Raw genomic sequence first — 24,892 nt, 5'->3', positions numbered from 1 at the left:
TCATACAGTAATGCATAATTATTAGCAGCAACTATTGAACCGTTTTATTAGCAAAATAAATACTATTTCTATCATAATCAACTATCAGCCTCTCACTTCACAATCTCACTCGTTATTGCATTAAGTGCTCAATCTCACAATATTGGTTTATTCATAAATATGGCTACCTTATTTAATGGCTTCTCTCATGAAAATGTCTACATAAAACTAAGTTCACAACAAGTGTGCCATGCACATTTTAGTCACACTAAAAATAATAAATTGGCTGGTAGGTAGAAGGTAGATATGTTAGTAGGAGTTAGTAGTTAAACACATTGGTAGGGAATGACTGGACCCAGGTATGAGAACATGGAATTTTTCATCTTCACACAGAACAACATTTTGAAAAGACATATTGTAACAGGAATAAACAGCCTTTTTCATTTGCTCAGTCAAGGCAGTGGGCAAAGCCTCTCACAGTGATGCATAGAAATGGCAGCGTGTACCTCTCTGAAGGGAACAGTTATCTGATAATAGCAAAATAAGCAAAGGCCACAAAGCATGCTCAAATTCTGTCCACATTAGACCTCTCATCAAATCCTTTATGTTTCGTAGATGGCAGCCAATTTATTTGAGTGAAATCCAGAGCATTACACACTAGTGTTAATGTTTGGATGTCACTGGGTACTATAAACAATGAAACAGTCATAGAACCTGGCCGTCAGACGAATTCATTGCACAGAAATACCAGGGTTCCATTCAAATTACTTTCCACCTGCAGATATCCCATATCCTGCATGGTTAGGTTTGTTGATGATGGCTTTTGATGGCAGTGAGGACAGTCCGCCTCATCTACATGTACCATTGGGGCGAGCTACATTCAGTTATTGTCAGTTATGAAAAGGTTGTGCTATGGAACTGTTCATGCAACCGTTTCATGAGCTGGATGCAACCCTGGTCTCTGATTGCTTCATCCATGCAGGGCTGAGAAGTCAAAATCTGCGAAGGCCTCCTGCTGCTCAGGGGAGAGGCTGCAGGACACGGGAGGAGGTGACAGGATCGGCTGGAGACTCGTGAACTCGCTGTCAAAGTTACTGACATCCACAGACTCCTTAATTTTTGGCAGGAACGGAGGTTTCACTTTTTTAGCTAGCAGTGCATCCCAGTCTATAGTCTGTTTGTCAAATAGATACAGTACATATAGGTTAAATTGCAAAATATAAGTTATTTTCCTACAAGCATGTCAAAGACAAGGTTGATGCATTTACAATATATCTAAAAGCATTGATTGAAAATGATTACCTAAATTACCTTGAAGAATTTCTCTCCCTTGACTTCATTTGCGTCCCCTTCTCCGGCTCCCAGCCTTTTCTCTGGATTCCTCTTAAGAAGCTGCAGGGAGGAGGGGTTTGATTAGGGATCAGCACGTACAGACAGGGGGATGGTTAAAAACAAACACTGATATTTTCATAACAAAAGTATTTCTGAACGGTTTCCGAATATATAAAAAATATGAGAGACAGAATGAGCAGAGAAAAGGGAGGTTGTTACCTTTTGAATGATGGAGATGGAGTCTGGAGAGAGGCATCCAGGATACTGAACATCATCATTAACTATGCTGTCAAACACCTCCTCTTCATCTTCTCCTGGGAATGGAGACTGACACAAGATGGAGAGGGAAGCCTTTATTCTGATATACGACCACCAGTCATTGAAACTATAAAGCATTACATTTCTGTGTATTTGTGCTGTTATTATTGATTTGTGACTGTTTTTGTTGTTGTTGTTGTTGTTTACAAAAATCTATGACTGTGTTTTATGGAGTGTGTTTCTGGTCTGTTGATGACTTACTTCTCCCACAAGCATCTCAAAGATAAGGACGCCCATGCCCCACCAGTCCACAGCTCGTGTGTAGTTATCATCAGTAAGCACCTCAGGTGCCAGGAACTCTGGGGTTCCACAGAATGTTGATGTCCGGTCGCCATGCCCCATCCCTGCCAGTACAACAACAGATGGAGCAGCATTTAACTAAATGCTCACACACATACAATTTGTCGTATGTAATTTCCACACATAACCACAAACCCTGTCGCAAGATATAATAAACCATAATTTTACCTTCTTTACAAAGTCCAAAGTCTGTGATCTTAACAAATCCGTCTGCATCCATCAGCAAGTTGTCTAACTTCAAATCTCTATGAAAAACACATGCAAATTAAATAAGCTGCAGCCAGAGCTGTATTAAGTGCTGGTTAATATGACTCATAGACACGACTCACCGATAAACTATCTTATTCAGATGCAGGAACTCTAGACCCAGCAAAACACAGGCTGAGTAGAACCTGTAACACAAACAAAATACACATTTTCACTGTCCAAATTGTTTTTTAATGGCACGTGCATGTGTGTGTGTGTGTGTGTGTGTGTGTGTGTGTGTGTGTGTGTGTGTGTGTGTGTGTGTGTGTGTGTGTGTGTGTGTGTGTGTGTGTGTGTGTGTGTGTGTGTGTGTGTGTGTGTGTATGTGTGCGTGCTTGTCGGGTAAAACTCACCTGGTCTGCAACTCAGAGAAGACGTTATTATGGATGTGAATCATGAGGTCTCCTCCTGGTGAGTACTCCATGACAAAACAAACATGCTCACTGGTCTGGAAACAGCCGTGCAGGTTGACCAGGAAAGGGTGCCTCGATGCGTTGATCATCTCGAAGATCCTCCTCTCACACATAAGACTGTGAAGGCATCAGAAAGAGCATTTCTTACTGTAAATAAGTTATTATCTGTGGGTAAGGTGAGCAAGCCTATTCATTGTATGGTATATGTCCCAATAAAGAACATTAACCTGTCCACTTCATCACGGGTTACAATATCCCTCTTCTTCAAGGCTTTAATGGCATAGAGTTTTCCTGTCTTCTTAAACTCAGCTAGAAGTACCTGGATAGGGTGAACATTGGCGTACATGAAGCAGTGGGTTGTGCAAAATCATATAGTACTGTAATATAATGTCGTGTTGGCAAAAAAGTCTGGACCTTTCCAAAGTGTCCTCTTCCCAGGACAGAGATACATTTGAAATCTTCCATCTGCATCCTTGTTCTCTCTGTGTAGTTTTCAATGGAGGACTGAAAAGAGACAGACGGATATGCTACAAAGGTAGAATCATGAAGCAATCAAGGCCAGTCATTTATTCAAATAGCAAGTCTACCAATGCACTATATGCAGTTTACTTTAACAAGATGACAATAGACTGGAACCACCATTTTATGTTTAGTGGAGCTGGTATGGGTGTTCACCTCTTTTTCTGTCAGAGTAGGCATAGGTGGTGTTTTCTGTGCTGTTGACACCGTGTTGGGGATGTTTCTTCCTTGGTCAACGCTAAATGTTTTAAATGCTAAACGCTCCTCACTTAAGTTAAGACTAATCACCGGCACTTCACTGCAGATATAGAGAAACACAGTGATGGTCATATATTCAGGGAAATCATTCAATGATAAAGATATTACATATACTCCCATAACCAAATATTCTTATAAATACACTACACAAAATACTTATTTTACTGTTTCTACTAAGTTCTTAATTGTGTTTCCATGGGCAGCACTGTGTTCTTTCTCACCCTGGCAGTAGGGGGGTTGACCGAGTGGCCTTATTGGTAGAAGGTGGGGGGTTGACCACAACATCAGAGGAAGTAGACGGACTCAAAGTGGTAAAGGAACATTGAGGCAGGACACTCATCATCAGATGACCCCATGTGGCAAAGTTCATGTTCATCTGGGCAGCACGAAGGAAGTTCTTCCCTGAGTGGAGGGACAGGAACACCCATCAACACTTATCATCAATAGTAACATGAGTAGGTCTATTTGATCTGTGACCACAGCCAGGTTACATACAGTACCTTTCTCTTTTGTGAAAATGCACCTCTGACGCCTTAGTTTGGGTTGGCGCTCAATCACAGGGTTGACAAACGTAATCTGCAAAGCCACCAGAAAAACAAGTAGCTTGTTACATATGGGTATCTGGTTGATAGACCGAACTCTGGCGAAGACATCTCACATTCAGAAATATAAAGGAATCAGACCTCAGTGAAGAGTGTTCCCTGGGGCTCCAGGCACAAACACAGGGTATGTTGTTGGTTGTCCAGGAACTCTTCCAGGCGCAGGTACTTGACTGCACACATCACCCTCCAGTCTTGCCAGAAGATCCCAATCTCCAGCTCCCGAGACTGTGGGGGCACAAAGATGAAATACATGTGCAATCTCCCAACTGAGAAATGATATGGTATTTTACCAATACAGACAATTTCAGACTATGTACAACAATTCCATAGAGTTCCCATACAACCAGTTATGTGAAGTACAATGGTTCCTCCCGGTGTTCAGTTAAAAGAACTCTGCCTCAACCAGTCACCTCTTCCACTTCAACTGGTTGTATCAATTTCCCACTCCATTGACACTACTTACCCGCTCCAGTTGGATACTGAAGCTTTGTCTCCAGGCCTGCTTGCTCAAAGGTCTCCAATGGGTGCGACCCACCACTCTGTTATCCAGTTTCAACACTGCACTTATCTCCACTGCCAGACAGAAAGTCTGATATTACTGTCCTATACTGTACTTCCATGACTACAATAACATTTAGGAGAGATGGTTCTACAGGTACAGTACTTGGGATATTCAAATGCAACAACCACAGCTTCAACACAAAGTCACTGGCCCTCTGGGCACTAACCCTAATACGATACAGACGCAGTACACTCCCCTGCAGAAGAGGAGGTAGTGGATGTTGAATCTAACACTAAAGAGTTGAGTAGGGCTAAGGTCCTTTATATGGGGACTTACAGGAGAGGTTTTCTGTGTGATCAGGTTGGCTGTTGACAGGGAAATCTGGTGGGCTATCCGGAGAAGACGATCCACTGGTTATTTGGCCTCGTCCTGGCAGTGATTTCAGCAAGTCTTCACATCCCAAAAGCATGACCTCAAGTGTGCCTGTAAAATATTACATGTATCAGGAGAACAGGCCTTAAAATAAACATTATCATTCTGCTTCCATAAACAGACATACAATACCTGTAAGGTTTGAAGAGAGTAGTTACCTGTTAGGGAGGCCGGCTTGAGAAAGGATGAGGAGGTGGAGGAGGGGAAGGAGCAAAGTAGGCAATTTTGCTGTTGTCCCTCGGGGGGTGGGGATACTGTAGGGAGCCCCTGTTTGGTGACAGGCTCCCGGAGAGCCTCCTGCGATGACTCCCCCAGGCGGTGCTCCAGAGAAAGTCGCAGAAGATCTAGCTTCTGAGAAGAGTCTTGCACACGGGACCGGGCCTGGTAGAGAGATTTATGCATTTTCTCATACATGCATAGCACAGGCACAAAAACAAATGTTCTAACCAAGACTATTTCCACTCTCAAACTAACTAATTGTACAAAATATTCATTAGTCCCTCTGAAATTATACCAATTTTGTAGGTTGTTTTTAGAATGTTTTTAAATAGAATTGTAAAACAATAATAGTTTATAGATACATTCTAGCTAGCCCACCTCAGCCAGGGCCAATTGGTCCTGGGATGGCAGCTCCTCAAGCTGCTTCACCACATCCCTGGCCACCTTCACCACCTCTGTTTCTCTCTGGACATAGTGTTTTAACTCAGCCACATGGATGTCCAGAGGATTTACACCCACTGGGGTACTTCCTTCTGGATCAATGATGCATGAGAAAACAGGCCAAGTTAAGACTTAGACTGCAAAGAGAAAGCATTATGATATATCCTCACATAGATAATACAGTTGTCATTTTCAGTGGTCCTACATTTTTAAGAATCATACAGTGAGGGAAAAAAGTATTTGATCCCCTGCTGATTTTGTACGTTTGCCCACTGACAAAGAAATGATCAGTCTATAATTTTAATGGTAGGTTTATTTGAACAGTGAGAGACAGAATAACAACAAAATAAACCTGAAAAACGCATGTCAAAAATGTTATAAATTGATTTGCATTTTAATGAGGGAAATAAGTATTTGACCCCCTCTCAATCAGAAAGATTTCTGTCTCCCAGTTGTCTTTTATACAGGTAACGAGCTGAGATTAGGAACACACTCTTAAAGGGAGTGCTCCTAATCTCAGTTTATTACCTGTATAAAAGACTCCTGTCCACAGAAGCAATCAATCAATCAGATTCCAAACTCTCCACCATGGCCAAGACCAAAGAGCTCTCCAAGGATGTCAGGGACAAGATTGTAGACCTACACAAGGCTGGAATGGGCTACAAGACCATCGCCAAGCAGTTTGGTGAGAAGGTGACAACAGTTGGTGCGATTATTCACAAATGGAAGAAACACAAAAGAACTGTCAATCTCCCTCGGCCTGGGGCTCCATGCAAGATCTCACCTCGTGGAGTTGCAATGATCATGAGAACGGTGAGGAATCAGCCCAGAACTACACGGGAGGATCTTGTCAATGATCTCAAGGCAGCTGGGACCATAGTCACCAAGAAAACAATTGGTAACACACTACGCCGTGAAGGACTGAAATCCTGCAGCGCCCGCAAGGTCCCCCTGCTCAAGAAAGCACATATACATGCCCGTCTGAAGTTTGCCAATGAACATCTGAATGATTCAGAGGACAACTGGGTGAAAGTGTTGTGGTCAGATGAGACCAAAATGGAGCTCTTTGGCATCAACTCAACTCGCCGTGTGTGGAGGAGGAGGAATGCTGCCTATGACCCCAAGAACACCATCCCCACCGTCAAACATGGAGGTGGAAACATTATGCTTTGGGGGTGTTTTTCTGCTAAGGGGACAGGACAACTTCACCGCATCAAAGGGACGATGGACGGGGCCATGTACCGTCAAATCTTGGGTGAGAACCTCCTTCCCTCAGCCAGGGCATTGAAAATGGGTCGTGGATGGGTATTCCAGCATGACAATGACCCAAAACACACGGCCAAGGCAACAAAAGAGTGGCTCAAGAAGAAGCACATTAAGGTCCTGGAGTGGCCAACCAGTCTCCAGACCTTAATCCCATAGAAAATCTGTGGAGGGAGCTGAAGGTTCGAGTTGCCAAACGTCAGCCTTGAAACCTTAATGACTTGGAGAAGATCTGCAAAGAGGAGTGGGACAAATTCCCTCCTGAGATGTGTGCAAACCTGGTGGCCAACTACAAGAAATGTCTGACCTCTGTGATTGCCAACAAGGGTTTTGCCACCAAGTACTAAGTCATGTTTTGCAGAGGGGTCAAATACTTATTTCCCACATTAAAATGCAAATCATTTTATAACATTTTTGACATGCGTTTTTCAGGATTTTTTTGTTGTTATTCTGTCTCTCACTGTTCAAATAAACCTTCCATTAAAATTATAGACTGATCATTTCTTTGTCAGTGGGCAAACGTACAAAATCAGCAGGGGATCAAATACTTTTTTCCCTCACTGTACCAGCATATAAAATAGCGAGCAAAACAAACACTGGAACTACAGAGCATCGGAAAGTATTCAGACATCTTTGCTTTTTCAACATTTTGTTATGTTACAGCATTATTCTAAAATGTATTAAATTGTTTTTTCCTCATTAATCTACACACAATATCCCAAAATGACAAAGCAAAAACAGGCTTTTAGAAATGATTGCAAATTAATAAAAAATAAAACACTGAAATATCACATTTACAATAAGTATTCAGACCCTTTATTGAGTACTTTGTTGAAGCACCTTTGGCAGCATTACAGCCTTGTGTCTTCTTGGGTATGATGCTACAGGCTTGGCACACCTGTATTTGGGGAGTTTCTCTAATTTTTCTCTACAGGTCCTCTCAAGCTCTGCCAGGTTGGATGGGGAGCATCATGGCACAGCTATTGTTAGGTCTCTCCGGAGATGTTCGATCAGGTTCAAGTCCGGGCTCTGGCTGGGCCACTCAAGGACATTGAGAGACTTGTCCCGAAGCCATTCCTGCGTTGTCTTGGCTGTGTGCTTAGGGTCATTGTCCTGTTGGAAGGTGAACCTTCACCCCAGTCTGAGGTCCTGAGCGCTCTGGAGCAGGTTTTCATCAAGGATCTCTCTGTACTTTTCTCTGTTCATCTTTCTCTGGATCCTGACTAGTCTACCATACCCTGCCGCTGAAAAACATTCCCACAGCATGATGCTGCCACCATCATGCTTCACCATAGGGATGGTATTGGTCAGGTGATGAGCGGTGCCTTGTTTCCTCCAGACGTGACGCTTGGCATTCAATCTTGGTTTCATCAGACCAAAGAATCTTGTTTCTCATTGTCTGAGAGTCTTTTAGGTGCCATTTGGTAAAGTGCAAGTGGGCTGTCATGTGCCTTTTACTGAGGAATGGCTTCCATCTGGCCACTAATACTGTAAAGGCCTGATTGGCGCTGAAGAAATGGTTGTCCTTTTGGAAGGTTCTCCCATCTCCACAGAGAAACTGTGGAGCTCTGTCAGAGTGACCATCGGGTTCTAGGTCACCTCCCTTCTCCCCCGATTGCTCAGTTTGCCTGGGCGGCCAGCTCTAGGAAATCTTGGTGGTTCCAAACTACTTCCACTTAAGAATGATGGAGGCCACTATGTTCTTGGGGAAAATGTTCTGTCCTCTTCCCCAGGTCTATGCCTCGACACAATCCTGTCTCTACAGACCATTCCTTTAGACCTCATGGCTTGGTTTTGGCTCTGTCAGCTGTGGAGCCTTATATAGACAGATATGTGTCTTTCCAAATCATGACCAATCAATTTAATTTACCACAGGTGGACTCCAATCAAGTTGTAGAAACATCTCAAGGTTGATCAATGGAAACAGGATGCACCTGAGCTCAATTTCGAGTCTCATAGCAAAGGATCTGAATACTTATATAAATAAGGTATTTCTGTTTTTTATTTTTAATAATAACCTGTTATCACTTTGTCATTATGGGGTATTGTGTGTAGATTGATGAGTAAAAACATTTACTTAATCAATTTTAGAATAAGGCTGTAACGTAACAAAATGTGGAAAAAGTAAAGGGGTCTGAATACTTTTCGAATGCACTGTACCTAACAAATTATAGTAAGATACAAGACAGTAACCTATCTGATGGCAGTTCAATCCTGATAGCATTTTAAATTCTGTGCAAAGATGTGGATTGAGTTAACTGTATACTGTAACCATGATCACCTAACTAAACTGTACCATAAAGCTCTGACCTCCATGATTGGTGCTGTCATGGTTGCTGCTCCCATCCCCAACACCAGTCTGGGTGACTTTGATAATCTGCATTCGGATCAGCTCGATCTTGGAACGGCTGTCCTGCAGCATCTGCTGAGCTGTAGACAGCATCTCCAGATCCTGGAAAGTGATAATAACACCAACACGATGATGCGGAAACACACCCAGTCCAGTACAGTACACCTGAACAAAACCTGATCCATGTTTATTGATCCAAGGAAAGAAATACTCTGATAGTCTGTCTGACTCATAAAATAGTGGTGAATGAGAAACTGAAAAACAAGAAGCATCTGTGTAAGTCTCAGCTCTGCCCGTGTCCAATCTGAAAAAATGGATGTATGAGATAAAATAATAATACAAACATGCCTAAACCAGGTGACAACAGTAGTATGACCATGCACTTCACTAACCTCGGAGCACTCCTGTCTCTCCTTGCTGAATAAGGGCTAATTTGTCATCCTCTTGGCCACAGGAGGGCTTCTCACATTGCACCTCTCCACCTTCACTATCCTTGAAAACACAACAAGTCCTCTACTGTTGTTATTGCAGAGAGCATCAGTGGCAAACAAGCAGGCAGGGTTCCTCCTGAAGCTGCTTTACATCTTGTGAATCTGGTCACACAGCAGTCTTTCCTTGTGTTTGTTTTCGCCTCTCTGCTGACTGCTCTGCAAAATCCCTCTTCCACTGCATCCTGTTCTCCTCTTCTTTCTGTTACTAATCACTCTCTCACCCCCTCCCTCTCTCTCTCTCTCTCTCTCTCTCTCTCTCTCTCTCTCTCCTCTCTCTCTCTCTCTCTCTCTCTCTCTCTCTCTCTCTCTCTCTCACCCCTCCCTCTCTCTCTCTCTCTCTCTCTCTCACTGTGTTTTTCCTGTGTAGGCTTCCTGCAGGGGTGGCAGGGATCCCTCTGCTGTGCCAACACTGCTGTTAGTCTGTGAGTGCTGATGTCCCTGTCCAGGCTCAGCATTGGCCAGCGCAGAACCACATGTTCCTCTCTGTCACCAACCAAAGACAAACACAGAGACGCTCTCCACAGGACAGGAAGAGAGTATCCAGCTAGAGTCTTTCTAAACCCATTCCAGCATGGGGGAGCGCCTGGGACATACATCAAACGCTCCTGGGAGTCAGCTGCAGCTCTTTATGCAGAAGGACATGTCTTTAAGTCCAGTTTTAAATGGGATGCATGCAGTGTAATAATTGTAAAAATATGTGCACTTATAAAATAGCTTAATGTTGTAATTTTTACACTATGCTAGGAGAAGTGTGGGATAAGATTGATGAGCACTGGGTGACAGATGTAAGAACAAGCAAGGAATTACTATGTTCAGCTAAACGTTGGCAAGGCAGCCAGTGACCAAAACATTTTTTTTTTGGCCATCAAATCAGGTGACTACATGGTTGATTTTGCAAATACGGGCACTTTTGGATGTTAAATGTTATTGAAAATGAAACCTCTTGAACTGCTTTTTATCTATCTGAATATTTTCTTCACTCTGTCTGGAAACAAGATCTAATAGTGGCTGAGACCATTCTATTTAAGAATATAACAATTTTTATTGGTTTCCCCAAATACCAGAGGGAAAATGTCACTACCACCACGTCATAAGATTTGCTATTTTAGTTGAAAAGAAAATTACAGAAATTGTTAATATAACATTTCACTTTTTTTTTAGATCATGTATTTTTTTACTATTTTGAGGTTTTCTTAATTATATGTATTCATCATGTCTAAATGTCCATATATGCCATGATGATACTCAGGAACATGTATTTACCACATCAAAATATCAATTTTTTACATTATTTTAGAAATGAAGGTTCACATATGGGAAAAATCATCAATATCAATTGTAATTTAACACAACTTTTCCTCATAAATATGTACCGTGATGGTAACGACTTAGCATTGTCGTAATGACTTAGCATTGTCGTAAATATCCTCTGGTCTGATGAAACAAAAATAAAACTGTTTGGCCATAATGACCATTGTTATGTTTGGAAGAAAAAGGGGGACGCTTGCAAGCCGAAGAACACCATCCCAACCGTAAAGCATGGGGGTGGCAGCATCATGTTGTGGGGGTGCTTTGCTGCAGGAGGTACTGGTGCACTTCACAAAATAGATGGCATTATGAAGCAGGAAAATGATGTGGATATATTGAAGCAACATCTCAAGACATCAGTCAGGAAGTTAAAGCTTGGTCGCAAACGGATCTTCCAAATGGACAACGACCCCAAGCATACTTCAAAAGTTGTGGCAAAATGGCTTAAGGACAATAAAGTCAAGGTATTGGAGTGGCCATCACAAATCCCTGACCTCAATCATATAGAAAATTTGTGGGCAGAACTGAAAAAGCGTGTGCGAGCAAGGAGGCCTACAAACCTGACTCAGTTACACCAGCTCTGTCAGGAGGAATGGGCCAAAATTCACCCAACTTATTGTGGAAAGCTTGTGGAAGGCTACCCGAAACGTTTGACCCAAGTTAAACCATTTAAAGGCAATGCTACCAAATACTAATTGAGTGTATGTAAACTTCTGACCCACTGGGAATGTGATGAAAGAAATAAAAGCAGAAATAAATCATTCTCTCTACTATTATTCTGACATTTCACATTCTTAAAATAAAGTGGTGATCCTAACTGACCTAAGACAGGGAATTTTTACTAGGATTAAATGTCAGGAATTGTGAAAAACTGAGTTTAAATGTATTTGGCTAAGGTGTATGTAAACTTCCAACTTCAACTGTAGAACACATCATTCAAAACCTCAAAAAACAAAGACACATGCCTCAATAACTTAAGCATCTTTTAGACCATTTTGGGATTCAATGCATTAGGCAGAAATACATGTAAAAGGTTGGAAACACTGGTTGACATTAAGCAAATTATTGTTCACTGGCTGCTGCCTATTGATTCAGACTCATGAGACAGGTGTGTGCTTACTCAAGATTAGGTTTTGCCCTTAATGCACTCTATTGCTAACAAGAGAGCAAATTTCCTCCCAGACTGCGCCATCAAGCATCATATGCCATTTTGTCACTGGATGAGGCTCAGGGACAAGCCCAAGCACATTCTCTGGTTGGTACGATACAATGTCCTCTCTCATTGGCCAAAATAATTAGTTGGCTCCCACACAACTCATCGTTTGACTAGAACGCATCTCTCTGCATCAACGTCTTGTATAATACCCGGGTAAGGGTCTTCATCATATTTCACAATACACCACTTTCAAATCAGTCCCTCATGTATGTCTGCAATGGGCTGTATTGAGCTAGGAGATGGCTGCGGTGCTGAGCAGGTGGAAGTGGAGGTTGGGCTTTGTCTGCTTCTGTTTATTGAATTATTACGGTCTATGGGCCAAAATAATCAGATAGATGTGAGTCATTTGAGGGGCAGTTAGGTCATCATTCTGAAGCTGTAAGACTTCAGGTGAGTGTGGTGGTGTGTTCCTTGACAGGTATGACTCCATAACCACTATTTTCTGGATAGTTGATCTTCTGTTTCTTTGGTTTATTTTCAATGGCCTCCTTTTTTTTCTTTTTTCTCGCTGGGAAAGTTGTGAGATGGATTTCAGTTCAACACTTTATTTTCTCTTGAGGTATTGCACGATGTCCTCTCCTTGCAAGATGTCCCTCTCCTTGTTCGGGCAGCGTTCGGCGGTCGACGTCACCGGTCTTCTAGCCATCGCTGATCCACCTTTCATTTTCCATTTGTTTTGTCTTGTCTTCCCACACACCTGGTTTCAATCCCATCAATTACATGTTGTGTATTTAACCCTCTGTTCCCCACATGTCCTTGTCCAGTATTGTTTGTTTGTAAGTGCTTGCGCACGTTATGTTCTGGTGTGCGTCGGGTTATGTACCCATTTCTTATTGTTCTGTAATCCGGTGGGTTTTTATTATTAAACTGAGCCGTCGGAACCACAGTTTTTGCTCTCCTGCGTCTGACTTCTCTGCCGCCAGCACGCACCCCTTACAGAATACTGGACCAAACTTATGGAGTCAGCAGGAACAGGTACCCCGGGTATAGGGGTGGAGGAGCGTGTCCGGGAGCACGCAGCAATGCTCCACCATCTTGGCACCGCCATGGACCGCGTTGTCCAGACAATGGACCGCTGGGAGAGACAGGGAGTTCTCCCAGCGCCTCCACCAGCACAACCGGGGTATCCACTACGCGCCCTTCCTTCTCCTGGTCCCAGTGGGATTCGTCTCTACCTTCCCCAGGAATATGATGGGACGGCCAGGGGTTCCTATTACAACTGGACCTATGCCTGGCAACCGTCCACCCGGCTCCTTCGGGCCGTGAGAGGGTGTCCGCCCTCGTCTCGTGCCTCACCGGGAAAGCCCTGGAGTGGGCCAACGCCGTGTGGAGAGAGGGAGATGCGGCGTTGGACCAGTTTGAGGAGTTCAGGAGGTGAGCGCCTCTTCCATCTGAGGCAGGGGACGAGGAGCGCCCAGGAGTTCGCCCTGTAGTTTCGGACCCTGGCTACTGGCGCGGGATGGAGCGACAGGGCCCATTATCGTTGCAGTCTGCGCGAGGACCTCCGTCGGGAGTTGGCCTGCAGAAACACCACCCTCACGTTCGACCAGCTGGTGGACCTGTCCATCCGGCTGGACAACCTGCTGGCTACCCGCGGACGTTCAGATCGGGGTCTGTTAGTTCCATCCCCACGCTCCGATACTCATGGAGCTGGGAGGGGCGGTGCGCAGGGAGACCGGAGGGGGTTCCAGCTCGTGCACCATCTGTGGCTGCAGAGGTCACACTGCCGGTCGGTGCCGGGTTGGTTCCTCTAGGTATCAAGGCAGTGGGCAGGGCGCTCTGGCGTCACCCCAGGTGAGCCGGCACCATTCTCATCCAGAGCCCTCTGTTGCACATATGTTTGTATGTCACTTTCCCTGAGTTTTCCCCGCATTCCCAGCATAAGGCGTTCGTCGATTCAGGCGCAGCTGGGAATTTTATTGATAAAGTGTTCGCCCATAGTTTAGGGATCCCCATTTTTCCTGTGGCTGTGCCCTTCCCCGTTCACACATTAGATAGTCGACCATTAGGGTCAGGGTTCATTAGGGAGGTCACTGCTCCTCTGGGCATGGTGATGCAGGGGGGTCACAAGGAGAGAATGAGTCTTTTCCTGATTGACTCTCCTGCGTTTCCCGTGGTGCTAGGCCTACCCTGGATAGCTTGTCATAACCCCACTGTTTCCTGGCCACAGAGGGCTCTCATGGGGTGGTCGCGAGAGTGCTCGGGAAGGTGTTTAGGGGTTTCCGTTGATGCTACTACGGTGGAGAGTCCAGACCAGGTCTCCACCGTGTGCATTCCCCCTGAATATGCCGATTTGCCTCTCGCCTTCTCTAAAAAGAAGGCGACTCAATTACCACCCCATCGTAGGGGCGATTGTGCGATAAATCTCCTGGTAGACTCTGCATTTCCCAGGAGTCACGTGTATCCCCTCTCACAGGCAGAGACGGTGGCTATGGAAGCATACGTCTCCGAATCCCTGCGTCAGGGGTACATTCAGTCCTCCACTTCACCCCCCTCCTCGGGTTTCTTTTTTGTGAAGAAGGAGGGAGGTCTGCGCCTGTGTATTGACTATCGGGGTCTGAACCAGATCACTGAGGTACAGTTACCTGCTACCGCTCATAGCCACAGTGATTGAGTCAATGCACGGGGCGCGCTTCTTCACCGAACTAGATCTCAGTAGCGCTTACAACCTGGTGTGTATCCGGGAGGGAGACGAGTGGAAGACGGCTTTCAGTACCACCTTAGGGCACTATGAGTACCTCGTCATGCCGTACGGGTTGATGAATGCGCCATCAGTCTTCCAAGCCTTTGTAGATGAGATTTTCAGGGACCTGCACGAGCATTTTGATATTCTCCGCTGCACGCGCTGAGCATGTGTCCCTGGTGCACAGGGTGCTTGGTCGCCTGTTGGAGCATGACCTGTACGTCAAGGCTGAGAAATGCCTGTTCTTCCAGCAGTCCGTGTCCTTCCTAGGGTATCGCATTTCCACCTCAGGGGTGGAGATGGACAGTGACCGTATTTCAGCCGTGCGTAATTGGCCGACTCCCACCACGGTAAAGGAGGTGCAGCGGTTCTTAGGGTTTGCCAACTACTACCGGAGGTTTATCCGGGGTTTTGGTCAGGTAGCGGCTCCCATTACCTCACTGCTGAAGGGGGGCCCGGTACGCTTGCAGTGTTCAGCTGAGGCGGACAGGGCTTTTAGTCACCTGAGGGCTCTGTTTACCTCGGCTCCCGTGCTGGCCCATCCGGATCCCTCTTTGGCGTTCATAGTGGAGGTGGATGCGTCCGAGGCTGGGATAGGAACTGTGCCCTCTCAGCGCTCGGGTACGCCACCGAAGCTCCGCCCCTGTGCCTTCTTCTCGAAGAAGCTCAGCCCGGCGGAGCGAAACTATGACGTGGAGGACTGGGAGCTGTTGGGTGTCGTCAAGGCCTTGAAGGCGTGGAGACATTGGCTTGAGGGAGCTAAACACCCTTTTCTCATCTGGACTGACCACCTTGATCTGGAGTACATCCGAGCGGCGAGGAGACTGAACCCTCGCCAGGCAAGGTGGGCCATGTTTTTCACCCGTTTTGTGTTTACCCTTTCCAACAGACCAGGCTCCCAGAACGTGAAGGCAGATGCATTGTCTCGGCTGTATGACACAGAGGAGCGGCCCATGGATCCCACTCCCATACTCCCCGCCTCCTGCCTGATGGCGCCGGTAGTGTGGGAGCTGGACACGGACATTGAGCAGGCGTTACGTGCAGAGCCCGCTCCTGTCCAGTGTCCCGCTGGGCGTCTGTACATCCCGTCTGCTGTTCGTGATTGGGCCCACACGTCACCCTCCTCTGGTCATCCTGGGATTGGTCAGACAGTGCGCTGTTTGAGCGGGAGGTACTGGTGGCCTACCTTGGCTAAGGATGTGAGGGTGTTTCCTCCTGCTCGATGTGCGCCCAGTGTAAGGTTCGTAGGCACCTGCCCAGAGGTAAGCTACACCCCTTACCCGTTCCGCAACGGCCTTGGTCGCACCTGTCGGTGGATTTTCTGATCGATCTTCCACTCTCACAGGGTAACACCACGATCCTGGTCGTTGTGGATCGTTTCTCTAAGTCCTGTCGTCTCCTTCCTCTGCCCAGTCTCCCTACGGCCCTACAGACTGCGGAGCCCTTGTTTATGCACGTCTTCCGGCACTACGAGGTGCCTGAGGGGTCTCGATCAGCCTTACTTCAGGGTTTCACCCCGAGAGTAATGGGCAAGTGGAGAGAGTAAACCAGGATGTGGGCTGGTTCCTGCGGTCCTATTGACAGGACCGGCCGGGGGAGTGGGCGGCGTTCGTGCCCTGGGCTGAGATGGCACAGAACTCGCTTCGCCACTCCTCCACTAACCTCTCTCCCTTCCAGTGTGTACTGGGGTACCAGCCGGTTCTGGCGCCTTGGCATCAGAGTCAGACCGAGGTTCCTGAGGTGAACGACTGGTTCAGGCGCACGGAGGAGACATGGGAAGCTGTCCGTGTTCACCTTCAGCAGGCCGTGATGCGCCAAAAGGAGAACGCAGATCGCCACCGCAGTGTGGCCCCGGTGTTCGCACCGGGGGACCGGGTCTGGCACTAGACCCAAAACCTGCCCCTCCGCCTGCCCTGCCGGAAGCTGGGTCCGCGGTTTGTGGGGTCATTTAAAGTCCTGAGGAGAATGAACGAGGTTTGTTATAGGTTACAACTTCCACCCGATTACCGTATTAACCCCTCGTTCCATGTGTCTCTCCTCAGGCCGGTGGTGGCTGGTCCGCTCCAGGAGTCTGAGGTGCGGGAGGTTCCTCTGCCCCCTCTGGACATCGGGGGGGCCCGGCATACTCCGTTCGCTCCATACTGGATTTGAGGCGCCGGGCGAGGGGCCTTCAGTATCTCGTGGAGTGGGAGGGGTACGGTCCGGAGGAGAGGTGCTGGGTTCCAGGCGAGGACGTGTTGGACCCTTCAATGCTGCAGGAGTTCCACCGTCTTCGTCCGGATCGCCCTGCGCCTCGCCCTCCGGGTCGTCCCCGAGGCCGGTGTCGGCGCGCTGCTGGAGCCGTGCGTCAAGGGGGGGTACTGTCACGACTTCCTCTGAAGTCGGTCCCTCTCCTTGTTCGGGCGACGTTCGGCGGGTGACGTCACCGGTCTTCTAGCCATCGCCGATCCACCTTTCATTTTCCATTTGTTTTGTCTTGTCTTCCCACACACCTGGTTTCAATCCCATCAATTACATGTTGTCTATTTAACCCTCTGTTCCCCACATGTCCTTGTCCGGTATTGTTTGTTTATAAGTGCTTGTAACCCCTCCTGTCTCACCCTCCAGTATTTATGCTGCAGTAGTTTATGTGTCGGGGGGCTAGGGTCAGTCTGTTATATCTGGAGTATTTCTCCTGTCTTATCCGGTGTCCTGTGTGAATTTAAGTATTTTCTCTCTTTCTTTCTTTCTTTCTTTCTTTCTTTCTTTCTTTCTCTCTCTCGGAGGACCTGAGCCCTAGGACCATGCCTCAGGACTACCTGGCATGATGACTCCTTGCTGTCCCCAATCCACCTGGCCGTGCTGCTGCTCCAGTTTTAACTGTTCTGCCTGCGGCTATGGAACCCTGACCTGTTCACCGGACGTGCTACCTGTCCCAGACCTGCTGTTTTCAACTCTCTAGAGACAGCAGGAGCGGTAGAGATACTCTCAATGATCGGCTATGAAAAGCCAACTGACATTTACTCTTGAGGTGCTGACTTGTTGCACCCTCGACAACTACTGTGATTATTATTATTTGACCATGCTGGTCATTTATGAACATTTGAACATCTTGGCCATGTTCTGTTATAATCTCCACCCGGCACAGCCAGAAGAGGACTGGCCACCCCTCATAGCCTGGTTCCTTTCTAGGGAGTTTTTCCAAGCCACCGTGCTTCTACACCTGCATTACTTGCTGTTTGGGGTTTTAGGCTGGGTTTCTGTACAGCACTTTGAGAAATCAGCTGATGTAAGAAGGGCTATATAAATCAATTTGATTTGATTTGTGCACGTTATGTTCTGGTGTGCGTCAGGTTATGTACCCATTTCTTATTGTTCTGTAATCCGGTGGGTTTTTATTATTAAACTGAGCCGTTGGAACCACAGTTTTTGCTCTCCTGCATCTGACTTCTCTGCTGCCAGTACGCACCCCTTACAGGTATCTTTCTTTTTGTTTCTTAAAAGATACTCCTGGTATCTTAAAGGTTCTTGTTTGATTTTGTTAATATACACTACATGAACCAAAGTATGTGGACACCTGCTCTTCGAACATTTAATTCCAAAATCATGGGCATTAACATGGAGTTGGTCGCCCCTTTACTGTTATAACAGCCTCCATTCTTTTTGGAAGGCTTTCCACTAGATGTTGGAACATTGCTGCAGGGACCTTCCTCCATTCAGCCACAAGAGCATTAGAGAGGTCGGGCACTGATGTTGGGCGATTAGGCTTGGCTCGCAGTCGGCGGTCCAATTCATCCCAAAGGTGTTCAATGAGGTTGATGTCAGGGTTCTTTGCAGGTCGGTCAAGTTCTTCCACCCCGATCTCGACAAACCATTTCTGTATGTCATTGTGTTCTGTAACGTTAAGGTTTCAATTCACTGGGCCCAGACGGAATCATGAAAAACAGCTCCAGACCATTATTCCTCCTCCATCAAACTTTACAGTTGGCTCTATGCATTTGGGCAGGTAGCGTTCTCATGGCATCCGCCAAACTCAGATTCGTCCGTCGGACTGCCAGATGATGAAGCGTGATTCATCACTCCAGAGAACGCTCCAGAGTCCAATGGCAGCTAGCTTTACACTACTCCAGCAGACGCTTGGCATTGCGAATGGTGATCTTATGCTTGTGTGCGGCTGCTCTGCCATGGAAACCCATTTCATGAAGCCTCCGACTAACAGTTATTGTGCTGACCTTGCTTCCAGAGGCAGTTTGGAACTTGGTAGTGAGTATCGCAACCGAAGACACAATTTTTACGCGCTTCAGCCCTCTGTGGTCTATCACTGGGCGACTGAGCCGTTGTTGCTCCTAGATGTTTCCACTTCATAATAACAGCACTTACAGTTAACCGGGGGCAGCTCTAGCAGGGTAGAAATTTGACGAACTGACTAGTTGGAACGGTGGCATCCTATGACGGTACCAGTTGAAAGTCACTGAGCCCTTCAGTACGGGCCATTCTACTGCCAATTTTGTCTATGGAGATTGAATGGCTGTGTGCTCTATTTTATACACCTTTCAGCAACAGGTGTTGGTGAAATAGCCGAATCCACTAATTTGAAGGGGTGTCCACATACTTTTGCAAATATAGTGTATGTCCTTGTCCTCTCCTTGGTTGATTTAGGAGGCATCTTATAGAAAAATATTTTTTTTACAATTAAAGTCAGTAACCATAGTAAGTCACATAAATAGACATCAAAATCCCTCAATCATCCTAACATAACACAAAATGTAATGGTCTTATTTAGCAAATAAGTATTCAATTTCAATTTAACCATGATAATATGTGTAGTTTGTGTGTCTTTTCAGGTCTTAATGTAAGTAAAAATGTATGAACTAATACATTTTGTCATTACCATCACATTCTGTCCTTACCATCACAGTTCATTATGTGGTGGTAATGACCTGTGTTGGGAATTACATTTCTACAGTATTTGGTTATAAATGGCTGGGATTCTAGCATGCTAACTCCAGTTGAACTGCTAGCATACAATGTGTCCTATATACACATAATTAAAACAATTTACATTTTTTTACATAATTTGATGAAATTATATCCTATTTGGTCATGTGAGTCTCCCTCCATGACATCCATCCACTGTCGCTATTCATATCCATGGTAACCAAGTACACAAACGTTTGAAAAAACATTATTATGTAATTTGCTTGTCGTGGTGGTAATGACACAATACTGACACAATGATGCAGTGATGTAAACTATTTTATATTTTCATTTTAGGCCTATTTAAAAAACGCATTACCAAGGACACCAAGATTTTTGCAGGGGTTATATATGTTCTTTTTAAAGTATATGTCCACATAACCTGAAACAAATAAATGTCCCTTTGCAGCAGGGTACGGTAGGAGGGCAAATGCGACGACAAAATAAATAGACCTATTTTAAAGTGAAACTGTTAGCTGTGATAATTTGAATGTACGTGATTATGTAAATTAATTCAACATTTTTCAAAGACGTTGTTGATGTAAAATCCCGCCTTTTCGAAGTTAATCTCACCTATGAGAAAGCAACACTAGAACCCAGCATGCATACTTGTTCTCGAGAGGCGGAGCCCAATCGGTTCCATTTGCTGAGGCGCGTTCGTAATGAAAGGGAGCGCGTGAGCGGGCTAGAGCTTCTTGGTGGAGTGTCTAAATGTGCTTGACTTCCTCGCATTATATTGTGTGGAGGAGCGCTGCACACGTTGTTATAGCACACCGACATCGTACTTAGAAATACTGATCTCCTGTTCGGGGAGAATACACAACCAAATTCAGTATTCTTTCCCGAAGTCTGTTATTCACAGCTTGCGAAAAAAATGTCGGCACCGGCGGCAAAAGTGAGTAAAAAGGAGCTGAACTCAAACCATGACGGAGCGGACGAGACCTCCGGTAAGGAATGGCGGCCTCCAGTTCACCGCCATTTTCACTTCCTTTATTAGTTCTAACAAAATCTACTACTTTAAAGTAAAATAGTTCACAAACCGTAATTTGTCGTCTGTTGGCTTTTCAATATGAATCTGGCCGGTTTTGGGTGCAGTCAGTATTGTCTGTCGTGAGTGCGTAGTTAGTTCTGTCTCTAGCTGTTAACGCTACTACGTTAGACCGGTGATGGAGGCCATGTTACCTAGCTAGCAACATTTCCTAACTGGCTAACTAATTGTCTAATCAATGCATGTCCTGTTAAGTATTTTTGTTCTCAAGTCTAGTCGTTGCTACTATAAATACAATTGCAAAACATTTTTTTATAATAGACTGTGTATTTGTGCAGTTGGCTGAGGAGTAATGTGTTTTCTATGTTGAATGAAATAACCGTGGCCTAGTGTTACTTTGTTGTTGTGCATATCCGCCATGATGAAGCAAGCCGTAGCTAGCTAGTTTGCGAATGTGAAATTGGCAACATGGCTAACGGTAGTTAGCTACCATCTAGTGAACCACAGTTTGAGAAGTAGCCCATTGGAAGAGTTTAACGGATTTAACAATGGAGGGTTATTTGTGTAACTTGGTCATAGTCTCGATACAATGCGCACTTACCTAGCTATTAGACAGTGTTGGGGAAGGAGGCAGATAGTGTAGTGTGCGGAGTCCCACATTTAAACCACGCGGCCATCCTCACTAGCCAGCAGGAAACGCCGTTTGCAAGCTGCTATGAAATCGCTAGTTACAAAAAGGTGCTGCTAAATATCACGCATTACAATTAACTTGTTGGTTAAGATTTATATCATATTTCCGCAAAATGTTCACCCCTTTTCAGATTGCAAATCGTTAGTGATTAGCTCATGCAACCCTTTGCAATGATTTTCCATCAATGGTCCTGAGAGCAGCCGCTTGTTGAGGGTCAATTTCAAAACCATTAGCTCGTAACTTTGTTTGCCACAGTTAAGTTACAGCTTTAATTCTTTGTTGGTAGTGCGCAGGAAGTTGGTAGTTACTCTTTCATTTTGACGTCTAGTGAACACCAATGTACTGCACCGATGGTCTCCAATATTTTCTGACATTATTGAATTTTTTTCTAATAGAAAAAGAGCAACAGGAAGCTATTGAACACATCGACGAAGTTCAAAACGAAATTGACAGGTAAGCCAGTCAAGTTAAAATGTATATGTATCAGAAAAACTAAAGTGTTTAACTGTGTGATAATGGTGCTTGATGTGCAATCTCTTTTCTCCAGACTGAACGAGCAAGCGAGTGAGGAGATATTGAAAGTAGAACAGAAATACAATAAACTCCGTCAGCCGTTCTTTCAGAAGAGATCAGAACTGATTGCTAAAATCCCCAACTTCTGGGTCACCACATTCGTCAACCATCCACAAGGTGAGCTTCAGCACATCCCTTTGGGCTCTCACAGGATTCTACCACTGGAACCTAGAATATTCAGATTCTGACTTTGTTTTCTTGTTTGTCCCTACAGTTTCTGCTCTTCTTGGGGAGGAAGATGAGGAGGCACTTCACTATCTGACCAGGGTGGAGGTTACAGAGTTTGAAGATATCAAATCAGGCTACAGAATAGATTTTGTAAGTGATAATGATTGCCAGGATATTGCATTAATGTCTGGACTTTATAGCGTACCTTAAAATGTACTCAATTAAATTGACGTGTGTTCCAGTATTACGACGAAAATCCATACTTTGAAAACAAAGTCCTTTCCAAAGAGTTCCATCTGAACGAGAGTGGAGACCCATCCTCAAAGTCAACAGAAATCAAATGGAAATCAGGAAAGGTATTTCACGTTAGTATTTTCAAATGCTTGGTAATACTGCAGTCTATTAATGCATGGCATTTGGCAGAAACCAGTGTCACTTTCTTTAAAAAGTCTGTTCAACGTAATGGTGAAACACTACCAGAATGTTGTATGTACCTTAGTGATCAGAGCCTTTTGGTTTTCATGCCAGGTAGTTGTGGTCAGTATTTCATTTGTTTTGCTATGCAATTAAACTCATTGTTTTAAAACAAACAAAAATAAGTTGGTTTGTAATCCCTGTGACGTCTCTGAAGGACCTGACAAAGCGCTCCAGCCAGACACAGAACAAAGCCGGCAAGAAGAGGCAACATGAAGAGCCAGAGAGCTTCTTCACCTGGTTCACTGATCACTCAGATGCTGGGGCAGATGAGCTGGGAGAGGTTATCAAGGATGACATCTGGCCAAACCCCCTGCAGTACTACCTGGTGAGTGGTCTCCACGGCCTAACACCTCCCTCTTATCAATGTTCTCTTTACTTTGAATGGGACTTTTTATGCCCGTTGTGCTACCTACTGTATTGTTAGTTCTTTGGATGTGTCATTTTGATTGTTTAGTACTGTTAGTGTTAATATGAATGCTATTTTTTTGTTCTTTCACTTTGACCTGCGTTGTTGGAGCTCTGAGTTTGTTTGCCACTGTACCCTGTAATTACAACAGCAACCCTGTACATGTGACTATTAAACGTCTAATCTATTGTCTAAATGTCACCAAGGAGATTTAAGTCTGCTATGTAGACAAAGGCTGTATAGTTAAAAGGTTGGCTAATTTGATTGGCAGGTTCCTGACATGGATGATGAGGAGGGTGAAGGTGAAGATGATGATGACGATGAGGAAGGTCTTGAGGACATTGATGAGGAGGGTGATGAAGATGATGGGGAGGAAGATGAAGAGGAGGATGACGGAGATGATGGGGAGGTATGCCCTAAATAATTAATTTGCTCAATTCACTATATTGAATAGTGAAATTTGTTTGCACAGTATTGATTTTTCTTTCCTTTTGTTTAGGATGATGGAGAAGATGACTAAACCGGAGAGTTAAATAATCTACCAATACCCTTTGCTATTTCCCCCCATTTGGTTATCCACCCATATTTAGGAGCAAGATTTTTTTACTTTTATTTTGTGCTTCATTTCCTCATTCTGAAGCCTCCTGTCTGTGCCATGTTTTGTTTTTGTCTCCTCTAAAACCAATGGCAAATTCCTGCCTTTGAATTGTCAAACCACAATAATTCCCAATTTCTATAAATTGTTCTTCCTGTTAAAGGTTGTGCGATTTAAATTAACAAAAGCCATGGTGCATTGACTTGGCACTAGTGGGCCCCTCCAGTTTTTATACTTCTGTTCAGTTGGGAGTAGATCCCTAAAAAAATCCCCCTATGTGGTTAAAAGTCAACAGATAAAGTACTAGCTCATTCCTATCAGTTCTTGCAATGTTGGTGGTCAATGCTGGGGTAGGGTAGAGAGACATCTTAGGGTGTTGGGGAGGGTGGGCATTTTGAGGCCATTACTATGGGTTTGTTTTTTTGATTTTCATTGTATTGTTTTACAGACATCCGCGAGATTTGAAATGACATTTTTAATAAACAAAACAAAACGTTAAAAAAAATGCTTGTAAATTTGGGCCCCCACTGCTTCATGGAAAATGACCTTGTTATCTCATGGAATTTGCATCTAATCACCATTTTATTTTCTGCTGGGGGAAAAAAATATGTTTTAAACTTAGTGTACAAGTTTCTTTGTTACAATAAAACTTAATGTGTACACGAATGTCTCATCTAACCAACCATAGTAGTCAATTGTAGTTCAATTAGTTATCTAGAGCCAAGAACTAAATTATAACTGTCTGGCTACTACATCTAGAATTGTGGTAGGCTTGCAGTATTGGACAGGTATGTTAAACTGTCAGTAACAGTATCGCTCTCAAAAGTGCTTACTTTGTGTATTGCAATCACAGGAAATACTACATGCTGTATTATTGCTAATTTTTTTTATTATGAAATGCAAAAAAGTATTGTTTTTACAGCCAGGTATAATTTGTAGCTTTGAATGCCGTAGATGTCAACTTCTGAATGATTTCGGAGTCAGTAGTGTTGATGCAAATTTTTCTTGTAACAATCGATTAGTAACCAAGGCCACAAATGTCTCCTCCGATTCCTCAAATTCCCCTTTGGTTAAAGTCTTTGGCCATTCAATGGGTTGAAAGGCCCAACCTGGGGGGGAAGAATTACATTATTACAAAACAGCATAAGGTAGAGCCATTTGATTTT

At 44.7% G+C, this 24,892-nt stretch overlaps 2 protein-coding genes across 3 annotated transcripts; one reads left to right on the top strand and one right to left on the bottom strand.

The window, feature by feature from the left end:
- Positions 1-21: 21 nt before the first annotated feature.
- On the bottom strand, positions 22-21,780 carry LOC115164686 (serine/threonine-protein kinase N2). Of its 2 annotated transcripts, XM_029717419.1 has the most exons (20): positions 21,418-21,780; positions 9,567-9,666; positions 9,135-9,276; positions 5,499-5,653; positions 5,060-5,282; positions 4,806-4,952; positions 4,431-4,540; positions 4,049-4,192; positions 3,866-3,941; positions 3,587-3,767; positions 3,264-3,405; positions 3,003-3,092; positions 2,816-2,907; positions 2,529-2,705; positions 2,259-2,321; positions 2,098-2,174; positions 1,831-1,973; positions 1,531-1,638; positions 1,291-1,371; positions 22-1,153 (listed from the first exon to the last, which is right to left on the bottom strand). In XM_029717419.1, the coding sequence occupies exons 3-20, from the start codon at positions 9,265-9,267 to the stop codon at positions 950-952; spliced, it is 2,346 nt and encodes a 781-aa protein (XP_029573279.1). In that variant the 5' UTR covers positions 9,268-9,276; positions 9,567-9,666; positions 21,418-21,780; the 3' UTR covers positions 22-949. The 2 variants fall into 2 exon arrangements, with proteins under 2 accessions (XP_029573279.1, XP_029573280.1); XM_029717420.1 differs by lacking the exon at positions 21,418-21,780 and having other exon boundaries at positions 5,499-5,650; positions 9,567-9,881.
- Positions 20,454-24,392, top strand: LOC115164690 (protein SET). The gene is made up of 8 exons (XM_029717426.1): positions 20,454-20,775; positions 21,903-21,960; positions 22,055-22,197; positions 22,295-22,398; positions 22,491-22,604; positions 22,880-23,050; positions 23,403-23,540; positions 23,631-24,392. The coding sequence occupies exons 1-8, from the start codon at positions 20,703-20,705 to the stop codon at positions 23,649-23,651; spliced, it is 822 nt and encodes a 273-aa protein (XP_029573286.1). The 5' UTR covers positions 20,454-20,702; the 3' UTR covers positions 23,652-24,392.
- The last annotated feature ends 500 nt before the right edge of the window (positions 24,393-24,892 follow it).

The sequence above is a fragment of the Salmo trutta genome, chromosome 27 (genome assembly GCF_901001165.1).
Source record: "Salmo trutta chromosome 27, fSalTru1.1, whole genome shotgun sequence".
In the NCBI taxonomy this organism is placed as follows: Eukaryota; Metazoa; Chordata; class Actinopteri; order Salmoniformes; family Salmonidae; genus Salmo; species Salmo trutta.
Note: the sequence above shows the minus strand (reverse complement) of the source record. Positions and strands in the feature narration are given on the sequence as shown.

Coding starts and splice junctions, on each gene's coding strand:
- LOC115164686 (XM_029717419.1), bottom strand. CDS start 9,267: ATGCTGTCTACAGCTCAGCAGATGCTGCAGGACAGCCGTTCCAAGATC. Junction 4,541..4,805: donor TCACACAGAAAACCTCTCCT/GTAAGTCCCCAT, acceptor TCTGTCTGGCAG/TGGAGATAAGTGCAGTGTTG. Junction 1,372..1,530: donor CCATCTCCATCATTCAAAAG/GTAACAACCTCC, acceptor TCCTCCCTGCAG/CTTCTTAAGAGGAATCCAGA.
- LOC115164690 (XM_029717426.1), top strand. CDS start 20,703: ATGTCGGCACCGGCGGCAAAAGTGAGTAAAAAGGAGCTGAACTCAAAC. Junction 22,399..22,490: donor CAGGCTACAGAATAGATTTT/GTAAGTGATAAT, acceptor CGTGTGTTCCAG/TATTACGACGAAAATCCATA. Junction 22,605..22,879: donor TCAAATGGAAATCAGGAAAG/GTATTTCACGTT, acceptor ACGTCTCTGAAG/GACCTGACAAAGCGCTCCAG.